The 16,843-nt window shown below is 39.5% G+C and overlaps 1 protein-coding gene across 5 annotated transcripts in view; it reads left to right on the forward strand.

Annotated features, from left to right (window-relative positions):
* Positions 1-16,843, forward strand: part of ADAMTS20 (ADAM metallopeptidase with thrombospondin type 1 motif 20) — an 82,291-nt gene that overhangs the window by 30,438 nt on the left and 35,010 nt on the right. For all 5 annotated transcript variants that reach the window (XM_081022245.1, XM_081022243.1, XM_081022244.1 and 2 more), the window contains 15 exons: positions 359-500; positions 2,277-2,381; positions 4,921-5,066; positions 9,100-9,281; positions 9,378-9,514; positions 10,392-10,509; positions 11,243-11,338; positions 11,642-11,808; positions 11,914-12,043; positions 13,492-13,618; positions 13,939-14,149; positions 14,408-14,572; positions 15,150-15,314; positions 16,003-16,125; positions 16,238-16,345. In XM_081022245.1, coding sequence (XP_080878371.1) covers positions 359-500; positions 2,277-2,381; positions 4,921-5,066; positions 9,100-9,281; positions 9,378-9,514; positions 10,392-10,509; positions 11,243-11,338; positions 11,642-11,808; positions 11,914-12,043; positions 13,492-13,618; positions 13,939-14,149; positions 14,408-14,572; positions 15,150-15,314; positions 16,003-16,125; positions 16,238-16,345 — 2,122 coding nt within the window. The remainder of the gene's footprint in view (positions 1-358; positions 501-2,276; positions 2,382-4,920; positions 5,067-9,099; positions 9,282-9,377; positions 9,515-10,391; positions 10,510-11,242; positions 11,339-11,641; positions 11,809-11,913; positions 12,044-13,491; positions 13,619-13,938; positions 14,150-14,407; positions 14,573-15,149; positions 15,315-16,002; positions 16,126-16,237; positions 16,346-16,843) is intronic.

Genomic DNA, 16,843 nt, shown 5'->3' on the forward strand with positions numbered 1-16,843 from the left:
GGGGAAGCTCGGGCTTCCCCCGCGCCAGCCCCGTGCCTGGGGGGGGGGGGAAATAATTCCCCCCTTTATTTCCCCCCCCAAAAAACTAGGTGCGTCCTATAGGGCGGTGCGTCCTATGGGGCGAAAAATACGGTAATCATAGTTTAGAACACAACTATATTACATTTGAACATGTGCTTCTTTTTGTGTCAGATTCACAAACCCAGAGTTGATTTCTTGTAATAGCACTGCATTATGTTGAATTCTTTAATAGCAGTGCACCATAGCAAATCAACCTCAGTCCTAAAATTTATTTGCAAAGTATGTTTGAGTCAAAAGCAATGTGTCGTTTAAGAGAAGTTCTGTTTGTTTATTATAGCACTGGTTATGGGGAATGCCTTCTTGACAAACCAAATGGAAGAATCTATGACTTTCAATCTCAGTTGCCTGGTTCCCTGTATGATGTGAACAAGCAGTGTGAGCTTATGTTTGGACCTGGGTCACAAGTATGTCCTTACATGGTAAGTTACGTAATGCAAAACACAATTTATAATACTTGCATAACAATCCTGAGAAGATGGTTGAAAATGTTTTTGGCACCCCCCTTTAATTTGTAATTCCTTGTTGCCTTTGCTATCCTTGAAAACACATGTATCCTGCATTTTAGTGCCATACCACAGGATTTCTATTACCTTTTAATTGTTTCTTTTGTTAGTGACCCAAGTAATGGAGGAGCTAGAAATAAATATTTAACAACATTTAATGAATACTTTTAATGGAAACAAAATACATCAACTCTGTTAACTCAGTAATCAGTAATAAAGGAAGGTTAGCAGGAAGATAAAAGAATGATAAAATAAATAAAATGATAAAGTAGCATCTTTAAAAAATATTGCCAAGGTAGAGGTTTCATTCCTCTTCAATGGGCAATATTCAGAAGAAGTAAAATATTGCTTGAAATGCAGTATCGAAATAGAGTTTGATAGTAAAGGGACAACAAAGCCACAAAAGCTAATCTAAAAGTAACCAAAATGTATTTCATAAATACTTCTTAATCACACTGAGCTAAGAAAGTGATGTATTATCAGAGGCATAAATTTATCCCGTCCTTCCTCTTCCCTCTTCTTTCATTCCAAAATGGAATTTAAAGTTTGCCTAGTGTAGTTCTTTGGATCTTAGCTCAAGACCAAAAGTTTATAATGTAAACTTAATTAATGACAGACCAATCCTACCAGATTGGGGGACTGAATGGTTACTGTCAAAATTTTCCAATTTTTTTTTTTTAATGGACTCACTTTGCCTGACAGAATGTAGAAGGAGCATATTTCATCCCCTGCTTCTTCTGTTGAAACTCCTGTTGGTCCCACTGGGGAGGGGAAATAAGTATCCCAATCCCACAGTGGAGTACTTCATTATTTGAAGGCGTGTTAGAAATGGGAGGGCTTTGGATTAAATCCTTTTACTTTCAGCACATCCCTGATATGCCCATTCTCCCTCCAACCACCATTGGAGCAGAGACAGCTGTTGTGGTTTCTGCAGCTGCAACAAACAGGCCTCTGCAGCTGAAAGACCTGCTTTGGCCACGGAGAGGAAGATTCCCCCAAACTCCTGTGCACTTTAGGATAGCCATAGGATTGTACCTTTGGTGGGATGAGTATCTTCTAACATGACCATTTAGAGATTTCTTAGCCTCACTCACCACAAGATTGTATTTGGCATGCAGATATCTAAGTACAAAATACATGTGGATCATGTTCAAGATGAATGGTCCATGTTTCAAACAGGGCTTTCCACTTTAAAATGTAAACAGGACCACAATCTTTTCCTGGTTGCTCCTTGAAAGTATTTGAAGACACATTTAAGAATGCATGCATGCTTCATTTTTAATTCAATATATTAGAATATTGGGGTTTGAACTCAGGACACGTGGGTGGTATCTAATGATATAGTTTTGCTAGTGCAAGGACTTTTGGCTCTGGAATGGACTTTCCCTCCCTCTCCAGTCCCTTCTCTCCCACAACTGTTCTGAGAGTTCTCACAACCCTCCAGAGCAAATTTTGGGTACAGCACCGTGTGCTAAGGGATCTACTTTGTTGCATACCACTAAATATCCTGTAAAACATCCTTCTCCTTAGGTTGCATTCTTCCTGACACCCCTGGAGTTGTTCCCAGTTGACAACTAGGCCTGCCCTGTAGCTTAAAACCAAAACATAGTTTAAGTTGGGGGTATTGCATCTATAGATTGATGAGAAATAAGTGTTACTCATGTAACAAAGTAAATCCTGTTTGTTTGGTAGAAACAATGCAAACGTTTGTGGTGCACAAGTGCAGAAGGCATTCATAAGGGTTGCCGTACGCAGCACATGCCTTTGGCTGATGGAACAGAATGTGGCCATGGAATGGTAAGATTTCTTTTCCACATCTACCATTTCCCTTTCCTTAAATCACTGGCTTTCTGTCCACATCAAGATCTATCCTTATCTTCAAATGTCTTCATGCCCTCCCTTATCTCTCTGCTGTTACATCCATATATATATATATATATACCAATAATACTGAAAGAAATCAATCTTGATTTTTCATTAGCGAAGTGCATTGCTGGAGGTCTCCTGAATGAAAACTGTGATGTAGAAGGCAATTCTGAATTAACAATTCAGAACGTATCTATGCTTCCACTGGAGGGAAACAGTATCTTATTTCCTGCTGTAATCCATTTTTCCACTGGAAGGCAGCCATTAAACCCATCAGTGGTTTAGATCTAGCGCAAAGCAATCTGGCCTAGTGTTTCCCTGTACCCAGTCCAGACAATGGCAGAGACATGAGACATAAGTGTCCTTACACTGGGTCATCAGACCAAAGACCTATTTCGTCCACCATCTTCTTTCTCACAGTGGCCAACCAGGTGCCAATGGGAAGCCCACAATAGCCCTCTCATTCTTTTGTTGTCCCAGTGAATGAATGCCTTGTCTCTGAACACCAGTGAACTTTGGTATTTGGAGGCATCAACTAGATTTCAGAGACATCCTATTTCTATAGCATCCTGAAGGTAGTCTACAGCCCTCACAAGTGCCAGTCATTAGCAGCATTATATTCCAGGGACAAGTACAGGGGCTAATCTCCAGCTGATCTCCTCAGCAACAAAAATGGTTGGAGTGGCTGTGGAAATATTTTCTCTAAGCTCAGGCTGTCTCTATAGCTTGCTGTGTTCTGAGGTGCATAGCTAGAAGAGAGGGATGGTTTCTCTAAGGAGTTGCGGCAGTTAGCAGAGTGGGAAAGCAATTGCTGTGTTAAAGCCACTGACCTAATCGCCAAGGGGGGGAAATCCCATTGCCCTTTCCTTGTATCCAGAACAGACAGTGGCTGATTTATGACTGGAATTTACTGTGGGAAGTACATAGTTGTTCTCACAGTAGTTAACATTTCATAAAGTATTTTCCTGTGAAATACACTAAACAAACCTAAAATCGGGGTACTTGCTTCAGTAATGCCCTGTAGCAAAAGGCATTATTATCACAGCTTTAATTATCAGTGGAGATGGCTCTTCTTACCCTTTAATTTGGACTCCTATCTTTGCATTTGTGCTCATGGATTACAAGTCTTGCGTGCATTGCTTGATATATAAATAATAAAATAAGTACATCTGAAGCACAAGCACTGCTAGGCTGAAGAAAAACTGCATGACACGAACATCTGGGATAGGTCTGGTGTGTAATTCTTCTACTGTGACTTCATCTTGTTTCTTCTGTAGAGATGCTGCACAGCATAAAAAACTGATACATCTTTATCGAATAAGCTATTAAATCCCAGATGTTAACATGGGCTTATTCCAGTTCTATGGAAGTGGCCATAGTAGTACAATATTTCTAGGTATAACTTCAAACATTCCAGAATCGTCTTTCCAGGCAAATATAAAACTAACTCCACTTTTATTTCATGTGCTACACAGTTCGCTCTCAGGTATCATGCCATATTATCCTGTCCACTCTCTTAAGATCAGAAGGTGAGGCCCCTCTCTGTGTCCTATTGGTTTCTACAGCAACAGCAGGTGCTCTAACTTTCTAATGGTTTGACTTTACCCCCAATGGCACACTCTTGCATTATCTCTCAAGACAACTTGATGCCAACAACCAAGAGTTGAAACAAGTTGGGGTAAGGGGGGAATATTCTCAGTGGCTGCAGCTAGACTATTAGTTGGGGCCATACTAGCTGTAGTCCAGCTACAGCTGGAGGTCACCATGTTGGCACCCCTGATTAAAGGTACCTTATTTGCCCTCTGCCTGGACTGGCATGGTTGCATAAGGCCTCCATCGTCTACTCACATGCTATGGGTAGATTGTGTGGCTGCACACCATACTAAAAATAAACCCCTTAATTTGGAATGAAAGCAGGAAATCTATCCTGTCTGAGTGGAAAATGAAAATGTTTCTACAAGTGCTGTGAAAACAGCTGGTGTTTCTTATTGTCCCATGTTTCATAGGAACAAATCCATTGTGCATAAACACTAGTTTTACACACATAAACTCCTTTAGTCTGTTGTATCTTATTGCACATGTTTTAGGTTTGCTTTCTATTCTGATCAGCCTAAATTGGGGTTCATGCTTATTTCATTGCACAATGTATGTGTAAAAATACCAGCAGCCAGATTTTCTGGTGTTCTGAAAGAAAAATACTAGGAGCAGATTGCTTTTGAATTGCTAGACATCTAATTTAAATGCGTAAATGAAAGCTTAGATACTGAACTTTCCAGATTCCTGAATTGTTAATAGTATTTTGAAAGTAAAGTTTGTTAAATAGTGTTTAAATGACACAGTAATCTTTTAACACCGATTTAATTTTCTTTGATATCAGTTCCTGTTCTCCTATTTGATTATCAGAGTCTGTGCACACTGAATTAGTTTTTTTCTAATTTTGATGCTTTTGTTATGTTTGTTAATTGAGCAGCATTGCCGGCATGGGATTTGTGTAAGCAAAGAAAAGGAAAAGCTCCCTGTAGATGGAGAATGGGGATCCTGGGGACCCTACAGCTCATGTACCAGAACATGTGGAGGTGGCATCAAAAGCGCAACCAGACTGTGTAATCGGCCAGAGTATGTGTTTTGTTCTTCATTTTAAATATATGTCCATTGAGACTATGTTTACTCTGCCTAGTCCTCTGAAAGCAATAATAAATTAATAGCAGGTTTCCATAGCGGATCAGATAGTGACATACTGTTTAGCCTTTCCATTATCACTTACTTAAAACCACCTACTTTACCTGGAAGGAATTGCTACTTGCCCCATGTGAACAGGTGAGTGGTGGACCACAAAGCTTGTTTTCAACCCCATAGGCCACACAACAGATGCTATTAATCTGGAACCCAATTTTATTGTTCTGTTTTGTCAGATGCAGGCAGGCATGGCTGTTCGCCTCTGAGTTCTTAAAAACACATGACTATACTTTGGTAAGGACGCGGGTGGCGCTGTGGGTCAAACCACAGAGTCTAGGGCTTTCTGATCAGAAGGTTGGCGGTTTGAATCCCTGCCACTGGGTGAGCTCCCGTTGCTTGGTCCCTGCTCCTGCCAACCTAGCAGTTCGATAGCACGTCAAAGTGCAAGTAGATAAATAGGTACCGCTCCAGCGGGAAGGTAAATGGCATTTCCGTGCGCTGCTCTGGTTTGCCAGAAGTGGCTTAGTCATGCTGGCCACATGACCTGGAAGCTGTACACCGGCTCCCTCGGCCAATAAAGCGAGATGAGTGCCGCAACCCCAGAGTTGGTCACGACTGGACCTAATGGTCAGGGGTCCCTTTACCTTTACCTTTATACTTTGGTAAAAGGTAAAGGTGACTATGGGATGAGGCACTCATCTCACTTTAGGCCGAGGGAGCCAGCATTTGTTCGTAGACAGCTTTTCAGGTCATGTGGCCAGCATGACTAAGCCACTTCTGGCACAACAGGACACCGTGACGAGTGCCAGAGCGTACGAAAATGCTGTTTACCTTCCCACCACAGCAGTACCTGTTTATCTACTCTCACTGGTATGCTTTCGAACTGCTATACTTTGAATCATCTATCAAGAGTAGCATGCCTGTTCGAGCTCTTAAAGACACATTACCATACTTGGATCATAACTTCAATGTGTCTTTTGAAATTTAAAGGCAGAAATTATGAATAGTGCATTACTCAAAGCCAAATGAAACATAAGCTATCTTTATTGTATATATTGTAATAGTTGGTTTGTATAATCCTGGCATTTTGGCAGTGGATAGTGAAGCCTTAGAATAATGTGGTTGGGTTTGTAAAAATGCATGCTTGTGCAATGATGACATTTTATATTTAATTCCCATTCACTTTGCAATTGTATAAATCGCTTCCCACCATGATGCACATTACAGCTGTTAAGTTGTGTTTAATATTCTTGCTTGCAATGTGTTTTATTACCTATTGAAAGCTGCTCTGGAAATTTTAAATTGAAAGGCTGTATATACTGTGTATATATTTTCAAATAAATGAAAACCACAGCAGCGTAGTTTAGTTCTGAAAATAGTGTTGAGACTTCCGGGTCAGCGCCATTGGTGAATGGCAGAGTTCCTCCGACCGGAGGAACGGGCTCCATGGAAACTGGGTCTTCCCGCCGCGGCGAAGGTGGGGACCCGCTAGAAATCCCAGGCGGAGGAAGCCTGGGAACGTGGGGTTCGGCAGGGCACCAGAGGCTCCCCCCTACTCGCGGGGAATCCCATCTAGGGGCTCTGGAGCGAAGTGGGGTGAGAAGCGCGGTGCTACGAACTGACTGCTACTTTCACGGAGTGAAGCCGCACAGCCATTGCCAGAGAGCGCTGACTTTTTCCTGTGGACAACTGGACTTAAAACAAGTACCCGTGAGTAGAAACGGAAAATTGGATCAAGAAATTGTTTAATTTGGTATCGAAGCGGGAAGGTGCAAACAGGAAGTCCACCTTCCGCTTTTTGTATATAGACTAAAGCAAAAATTTTGCAAGCTAAAGCTGGGAAGCTGTCAAAAAAGACTAAATTTCCTTCATTCAGAATCACTGAAACCCCCCTTGGAAGCAGGAGAAAAGGGGGGGGGACTCTGTTTAACCCTAGGAGGAGAGGAAGTGAAGAAGGATAAGTTTCCACCGTCTCTAACCTGGGAACGGGGTGTCAGAGACAGAAACTGTTGGAGAGGTTCATTGACTGTGAACGTAATACTTTGACAGATAGCTAATGAAGAGAAACAAGTTGATTCTAATGTTGCCTTTTGCATTTTAAAGAAACAAAATACCTGAAAAACATCTGAAATATCTGAAAAATGAAAGTAACTTTCCTTTGTCTTAAAAAAAAAAATGTATACAAATAGATTGTCTCCTCTATAGGGAGCTTGCTAAATTGTTGCTGTAGTATATTTGAGACCCAACATCTGTGAGACTAAGACCGTGGGAACAGTCTTTTCTGACCTTGAACAAAGATGAGCTGGGAGGAAGACTGGGTGCTTGCTTTATACAAGACAAATGCTTTGCTGGAACAGATGCATGAGAAGATGGACTTGATGAATGAGAAAATGGATTTGACTGTTGTGGTTAATAACTGTGGACAAACAGGGAACATTGATACAGAAATTATTCAGGAACCAACCTATGAATCTGTACTGACTGGGCAAGTACAGATGACAATGGAGGAGGATGCGGCTGCACCTCAAATAGTACAAATGGAGAGACCCGAGGCCCTACAGGAGCATAAGCCACTGTTATTGAAGATTGAAGTTGGAGTGCGCCAAGGGGAGTCTGGAGATGAGGAGGTTCCTAGCTCTGGAGAGATCTTGAAATTTGATTTTAAATACATTTTGGATTATATCGAGGACTGTGGGGAGTGGGACTGTGGGGAATGGGTGAGCTGGATGAAGGGTGATGGAGACAATTTTGGGTTGGAATCCCCCAGAGACCTACTCCTCAATGAGAAAGGAAAGAAACTAAGACAGAGACCAACAAAAGACAAGGAAAAGGGAAAGCACAAACAAGATGAAGAAGAATTGCAGAAGGGACATGGAAGAGACTTAAGGGCCTCGGACATAAGGCTTCCAGCTTGATGGACTAGATGGAATGGACAGTAAGGACTGACACGACCCAAGACCAGGAAGAAGAGATGCTGGATGATGATTGGAAGTGAATTTATAATGGGATTTTTTTTATTTTAGAATCAGCTTAATGAATATTAGGGAAAATGTGGGAATGAAACTATACGACTCTAGCAGAAATGATATCAGGAGCTATGTATATTTGAAAACTAAGATTTAAGTCTTAAGGTACTTAGGGGTAAGATAAGGTTAAATAAATTAAGGTAATTTGAATAACAGAATATGGGGAAAGATGGAAAGGACTTGTTGAGTTAATTATTAGGTTAAACTGTTAAAATAAATTTCATAACAAAAATTGAGAAAGATGGAAAGAATTTGCTGAAATAATTACTAAACTAGAATACAAAAAGGGAGGTGTGAGGAGGTCAATGAAACAAGCAAATGGAAATTATGGATATGCAATTTGGGATTTGTGGTTTTCCCCCCCTCTTTTTCTTCTTTTTTTCTTTCTTTTGCTGTATTGTTGTATTGGTTTTTATATTTTGTGCTTTTCTCTTTTTTTTTACTTTTTTCTTTTTTTTGTATTGTAGTGCTGTTTTTTATTTTTTATTTTTCTTGTAATCCTGAAATTACCAATAAATATTATTTTTTTTAAAAAAATAGTTCTGAAAATATTGTTTATAGTGTTGTGATAGAAGTCTGTTAAAGCTATGCAATGGTGGCCATCACCTTAAGAACTTAAGAAGATCCTGCTGAGTCTGGCCAACGGCCCATCTAGTTCAGTATCCTGTTCTCACAGTGGCCAACCATATGCCTGTGGGAAACCCACAAGGAGGACCTGAGCACAAGAGCAGCCTTCCTCCCTGTCATTTCAAGCAACTGGTATACAGAAGCATCACTCCCTCTGCAGGCAAAGCCTAGCCATTGATAGCCTTCTCCTTCATGAATTTGTCCAATCGTCTTTTAAAGCCATCCATGTTATTTAGATTAAATCAGTAAGATCTCTTTGGAAAGTTTGTTTTAAATATGAATGTGTCTGCTTAACATGCTTGCAATGCAATTTTCATTAGGCCAAAACATGGAGGACAATACTGCGTTGGCCGCAGGATGAAATTTCGATCCTGTAATACTGATTCATGTCCCAAAGGCAGAAAAGATTTTCGGGAGCAGCAGTGCTCCGAGTTTGATGGTAAACATTTCAACATCAACGGGCTAACATCTACCGTGCGCTGGCTTCCAAAATACAGTGGCAGTAAGTAATGAGAAACTTCCTCTTTAAACTAAACATTAATTTGCATAAAATTTCACAAGTGACAAAAAACATACTTGACTTTTTTTGTCCCAACAGTTTCTACGAAGGATCGCTGTAAGCTTTTTTGCCGTGTTTCTGGCACAACGTCCTACTATCAGCTGAAAGACAGGGTCATTGATGGTACTCCATGTGGAACGGACACTCATGATATATGTGTGCAAGGCTTATGCAGGGTAATTGAGTTCACTAAAACAACACAAATATTTTTGGAAACTGTTTGAGAGCAGCAAAGAGTTTTGTGGTGCCTTAAAGTCCTAACTTATTTATTATGGCATAAGCTTTCATGAACTACAGCAGATGTCATATGCATGCATTGTTGGGAGGTGGAATTGTAAACAGCGAGAGGTCAGAGGGACATAAAAGATAGAGAAGTACAAATACCGGTAGTGCTAAAAACAGTGGTCGTTAGAAAACAAACACCCAACCTAGTTGGAGTTGATAAAACTGACATCCTGGAATTGGTATTAAGTGAACTGTTGCCCACCAAATCAAGTTCATAGGGAGCTTCCAGATCACACACACAAGCATACATGTACAGCAATGTCCTTATGATGTTGTCATCATAAAAATGCCAGTCCATACACTTTTTATATTAAACCTGAATTTTCCCTGAGCATGGAAAATCTAATTAATAAACAAAAAACCATTTGCAGACAGATGATGTGTGTGATGACACGTTGGTGGGTGTTTTTTATTGCCACACCCCCGTTTCTGTTTGTTCCTCCCCTGAGCACAACCTCTCCATTTGTTTCGAACATGCTCCTAGACACAATCCAGCACACCTATGCTTTTGATATTTTGTTGTCGTAACACACTTGAATTAGAAGTATGGTTTTGGTGTGCTCGTTTGTTTGGAAATCTTCTTTTATAGACTAGTAAAGCTAATCATTGTTTCAACACAGCACCAAAAGCATTATTGATTATGAGAATTGTTTAATGAATTATTACTTGCAAGGTGTGAGGAATGAGAGGTTAAAATGAGCAATTTGAATTACCTGTAAATTGAATGCTGTTGCATGTACTTAAAAACATTTTGACATGTTTCCATAGCAAGCAGGCTGTGATCATGTGTTAAACTCTAAGGCAAGGCGAGATAAATGTGGAATCTGTGGTGGTGATGATTCTTCATGTAGAACTCTTGCAGGAACTTTCAATAGCGCTCATTATGGTATGTTTCTTGATATCCATCTATCTATTTACATATTTAATTGCATATGGCACTGGCTTTCATATGCCAAACAGATTCTCAAGTTTGATTTTGTGTGTGTGCAGTCAGCTGTGTTTTTCTACTAGCGAATTCAAACAATTCAAAATTAAAATAATAAATATTGGCATTAAATCATTTTTTCTACATTCCACAATGCTGTTCAGTATGCCAGACATATTTTCCTTTCAAAAAAGGCTGTATTTTCAAACCCCTATATTATAATCTTATTAATTTCTAAAATTACTTTCGTTTCATTCCCAAACCCAGCTACAGAAAGGAAAGCTGTTGGAGTGTTATGAGCAAGTTTAGTATAGTGCCACATATTTGAATGGTTTAAATCAGTAGTTCTAAACTTTTTCAGACCGGGGGCCCACCTTTAACCCAAACATGCATTACCAATGCTGTGTTTTTACTTGTGAGATATATAATTTTCTTTTTCTTTTTTTGTCTTGGTTATTATGGCCTGTGATTAAGATAATTAATAAACAAAGCAATATTATATAGGGAATAAATTGTTTTCGTTGCTCCTTGGAAGTGATTATCTAGCGGTAACTTGTTATTCTGGCAGGGGACAAAAACAAACAAACCAAAAAGCTGCTTTAATTTCTCTTCAGGTTTATCACTTCTCTTGGGAAGTTTATTGTTTACAAGCATAATCTTTCATAGGATTAATTTAAGTTTAATTATATTCTAGGCTATAACATTGTAGTAAAAATTCCCATAGGAGCAACAAACCTTGACATACATCAGCACAGCTATTCAGGGAAGCCAGAAGACGACAATTATCTTGGTAAGTGTTTCAGATAATCCGTTACTGGCTTCATTCCCTATGAGAAATCCAACAGCCCAAAGACTCTCTTGAACACCTTTGCATAATATCACTCTGACTCAGTGGTATTTTACCATATTCAGTGGTATTTTACCACTGCGGGGTTCAAATTAATTCTTACAATTATTTGAACCTTGGAATTTATTTTAATGTTCCATATCGTAATTCCCTAGCAATAATTAAATCATTACAAATGTGCAAGATGCATGTAAGTATGAAGTAAAGATGCACTAATGGTGATTGTTTCTGTCAATGTTGTTATAGCATTATCCAACACTCAGGGGCATTTTTTCCTGAATGGAAATTTTGTTGTGAGCTTGTCTAAAAAAGAAATCAGTATGTACGGAACTAATTTTGAGTACAGTGGGTCAAACAACACAGTGGAGCGAATAAACAGCACTGGCCAGCTGGAAGAGGAGATTCTTTTGCAGGTGAATCTTCAATATGTTAATTAATAGTATGCATTTGCGTTTTTTTATGCACCAGGAGTGAGGAAAAATTCATTGAAAAACAGTTTTTAAAACATCTTTGTTTAGGTGTTGTGCGTAGGGAATTTATACAACCCAGACATTCGCTATTCATTCAATGTTCCTGTAGAAGAAGGCCAGGATCTGTTTATATGGGACCCCTATGGGCTTTGGCAGGACTGCAGCAAAATGTGTCAAGGTATTGTCATTTTCTTGGTTGATGTGATTTTAAAGATATTTCAAAATTTCTTGTCGTAACCTGCTGTAAATTATATTTATTTCTCTTTCACCTTGCTGTGGTTTGATTATGGAAATGTGTGCGAAACATAGTTTTGTGTAGGTTGCAACTTGGTAGACCGTCGTCATAATTTTCATAAGATTCACTCTTTAAAAGCAAGGAAATTCTGACTTTAAAAACTTTGGAACAATGAAAACATGATCGGAAATGATGCTCCTACTAGAATGGGGACAAGTAAAAGAGGATGCCTTCACCCTTGTGTGCCTTCCTTTTATTAAATATACAAGACAGCAACACAATTCCCCTGACAGTATGTAGACTGATATGGCTAAATTGACCCAACACCCCCACCCCCTCTCATACACAAACAAAACACTTTGTGATTCACTGAATGCAACCAACTGTGCTCTGGGTTTCCCAGCGTCTCCACCACCAACCAAAACAAACAAACAAACAAACAAACAAACAAACAAACAGACAGACAGACAAATAAAGAACCTCCAGACACAAAAGATTGAAATAACATTATCCCCCCCTTCTTTCTCCCCCTCTCACTCACCAATTCTTTCCTCCCAACCTCACAATGCTTAACACAGCAATGTCTCACCCCAAATGTAACTGGCCTGTAGAAAAGATCTTATGAATTGAAAACAGAGATGTTGTATGTACCCTTGTTATCCATGAGAATCTTTCAATAAAAACAAATTTTAAAAAATAAAAATAAATAAATGACATTTCTAGTTCAGTATACCAAGAAGCTTAGGGAAAAGCTCCCATCTTTATGAAATGTCCATGCAAGAAAATTTGCATTTTGTGAATGCTGTTCTCTTCATAACTAAGTTGCAAATTATATGTACGATCCCTGTGTTTTGATGTTGTGCTAAACTACTAGTGTGGCAGGAATAGACCTGAGTTGAGCCTCTCACTTTCACACTTCTCCCTTCCTCTTCAAGGCAAGACTGCAAAGAGATGGGCAGCTTTCACTGGTTTTAATTAACTGAAGTTTAGTAAGTAATTCAGTCCTAAAATGTGGTTGATGTTAACCAATATTTGTTTAAACACAACAGCTTCATAACTCATAGGTTGGTGTCTGTTTCAAACAAACCATAGGTAAGATTAACCACATATTGGGCTCAAATAATATGACAGGCTGTGTTTAATTCAAATGGAGGAGTTCTAAATCGAACTCCTCATGGCTACCTCAGTTTTATCAGTCCTGAGTCTCCTCCCTGATGTTGGAGACTGTCAGCTCTCTGAAGTGAACAAGGAAGGTAGATGGGGAGGGGAACTAAAACGTTTATTGCAAATTTTGATGAGATTAAGCTTTGATGAGATTAAAGCCTGAAATAAAATCTACTTTCATCCTGTATAAATCTCATCTTTAACTTTTTCTAAACCTTTTATTTAAGGTCTTCACAGGAGGGAGGTTACATGCATACGAAGGAGTGATCATTTGGTGGTCTCTGACCAAAGATGTGAGCATATAACCCGTCCCACAGCCGTAACAGAACAGTGTAATACAGAATGTGAATTAAGGTATAAACATTTATCAAATTGTATGACTAGATTAACGTTAACTCAAACTGTTACATATTCTGGATTTACTTTTGTAACTTCGAAGTGTGTGTTCCACAAACTCATTTAATTCACTGTGTTTGGATTTTTTTATATGATTTCTTTAAGTGGTATAAAAATTCCTTGAGTTGGTGTTTCTTGCATTGAACGATTACAAATAATAAAAAAGTAAGCTTAATGTTTGTTTGTTTGCTCCCCATTCTATTTGAAGACCTTCATAATTTAGGTTACCTTTACACACTAAAACATATTTAGTTTTATATAATAGTTTATACTTATAGGTGGCATAACACTGGCAAAAGTGAGTGTTCAACTCGGTGTGGCCCGGGGTTTCGATCTTTAGACATCCACTGTATGAAGTACTCTGTTTCAAAGGGACTGAGTGTTCCAGTGGATGATAAATACTGTGCTGATCAACAGAAACCACCAATCCGAGAACCCTGTCATGGAGACTGTCTTCTAACAAGCTGGCATTACACAGGATGGTCAGAGGTACTGATCTAGAACCTTCCTATGATTCGTTTTTGCATTAACAAGTGCGCTGTAGCCTTACTGTATTTTCTGATAAGCAACAGAACGCTCCATTCATGTGTAAACAAAGCATTCAACAGTTTATAACAACCACAGAACAAGATGCTAAATCTTTTCCAGCCCGAAGCATGCATTGATGTACATCTGTGCTTCTATTCCTTAACACACACTTGTTTATTTTATAATAATACGTTTCTTGTCTTTTCTCGATTAAACCAGTGTTCGAGGAGTTGTGGACGAGGTGCAAGAACGAGAGAAGCTTTTTGTATGAACAACTTTGGCCGCCGGCTGGCAGATAGAGAGTGCCATGAACTTCCAAAGATTATTACGGAGAGCTGCAATGAGTTCTTGTGCCCCAGCTGGACCACTAGTGATTGGAGTGAGGTAATGTGTGCAGATTGATTTCACTGTTGTGAAGCCATTAAGCCCTTTCCACCAGAATCGCCAGAGATTCCTGGTGAACTGTGTGTTTAGATTGAGTTTGGAGTTCTTATTATCCCTTCTTAAATTCCTTATGCCCAAACTCATTACTTAGCCCTGCTCCCACTCCTCACTTAAAATCAATATATTTCATAATTCTGTGGGCTGGACAGTACATTTTGGGCTGCCATGGATGGGAGCAAAGCTTGATTCCCATTTAAAAGTAGTAGTGGCAGGCACCCACCTCTAAAACAACTGTCGTACACCTGGCAGGGAATGGTATCACACAGGTGTCACTTTGAGACCACAGATTTGCTGATTTTTGTGCTATTAACATAGGTTTAGCATGCTGTTAATGTGAGAAACTTGATAGCGGGTGATAATAAAAGTTAGGATTTTTCTTTTTACTTATGCAGATTTTATTACTTACTTTGTGTACTTCCAAGAGCCTTGTTGGAGGAGGAGCTGTAATGTAAAAGCTGCATGAATCAATCAACAAATAACACTCAAATCCTTTTATCATCTCTGATACTCTGCGTAGTGTCCTGTGACTTGTGGGAAGGGAATGAGGCATCGACAAGTATGGTGTCAACTGAATGACGAACAACTGGAAAACGTTTTCTGCAATCCAAACTCTATGCCAAATTCAATGACAGCATGTGAACTTAATGAATGTGCAGCTTGGCAAGTGGGACCCTGGGGAGCAGTGAGTACATAGAAGTCCTTACATAATATTATTTTCAAGCATTTCACCAGTAAAAAGCCTCTTCTTAAACCATTCCTGTGAAGACAGGGGGACAGGTAGGTTAAAGATGCTCCAAAAATATATTTGTTATCGCCTAAGAAGTCTTTGTACAAGGCCTCAGAATGCTTGATGAAAGACTTTGAGGATCAGGTGGCGAACTTGACAAATGGGCAGTGGAGAAACTGTAGTGGGAAAAGAGAAAATATATATACAGTGGTACCTCGGGTTAAGTACTTAATTCATTCTGGAGGTCCATTCTTAACCTGAAACTGTTCTTAACCTGAAGCACCACTTTAGCTAATGGGGCCTCCTGCTGCTGCTGTGCCGCTGCTGCACAATTTCTGTTCTCATCCTGAAGCAAAGTTCTTAACCCAAGGTACTATTTCTGGGTTAGCGGAGTCTGTAACCTGAAGCGTATGTAACCTGAAGCGTATGTAACCCGAGGTACCACTGTATAGCCAGGAGACAGAGAGCTCTAAAGGCAAAAACTAGCACCTTCAAATTCATTCAAAGCAGGGTAGGAATCCACTGTAGAAATTTAAGAAGAGGAATACATGGTTAGCAACAGTTGGAACTGAAGAATTTTCCATTTGTCTCTGTGGATCCTAAGTCTAATCTGTTCTATCTTTACGGAATTGTTTGTGTTTAGTGCTCTGTTACATGTGGGCATGGATATCAAGTGCGTGCAGTCAAATGTGTTGCTGGCATTTATGGAACGATTTTGGACGATAACAGAGAGTGCAGCGCTGCAACTCGTCCAAGGGACAGCCAAGTAAGCAAAACAAGTATTTAGAGAAAGTGCTGTGAAAAAATAACAATTAAGTGAGTTTTATTCTACCCTTCCAGCCATCTCATGTTTCCAAAATGTACTTTTTCACCTTTAGGAATGTGAAATGGCTTCTTGTCCAGAGACCATCAAGCTGTGGCCAACATCACTTCCTGTGATCCAGACTGATAAAGCTGCTCAGTGGAGATACGGATCATGGACTCCAGTGAGTGATATTGCAATGGTGCAATCAAACGTGCATTTTCCTTCTTTATTTCACAATTACTTAAACTTCACCATTTCAAAATATTATTCTATAAATAAACTGGGATAAGGATAAGATCTTAAGAATTGTCTTCTCTTGATAAGAAAAAGGGATGAAAAACTCCTGCATCCCTTTTCAGCAAATTAATTTAGCCCATTTGTTTTGCAGTGTTTATAGTACAACATTATGCATTTGTTCGCTGCTCTTATCTCTTTTTCAAATTGTGCACCATGCATAGGATGCCTTGTCCCCAGGAGCAGAATAATGGGTAGGCAGACCAGTTGTGGGTTAAAAAAAAATAACAGGCCGCAATTTACAGCAAGAACATGGGGTTGACATGGCATGGGGCAAGGATCAGTAATAGAACAGCCCACCTGCTGTCTGAGATGGGTTGTCCTGGTCAGGGTCCTTTGTTCCTGCTGGGGTTCAAGCAAGGCCAGTATAAGAAGTCTTGTTGTG

This window comes from Podarcis pityusensis, assembly GCF_964106645.2.
Source record: "Podarcis pityusensis genome assembly, chromosome: 10".
NCBI classification, from domain to species: domain Eukaryota; kingdom Metazoa; phylum Chordata; class Lepidosauria; order Squamata; family Lacertidae; genus Podarcis; species Podarcis pityusensis.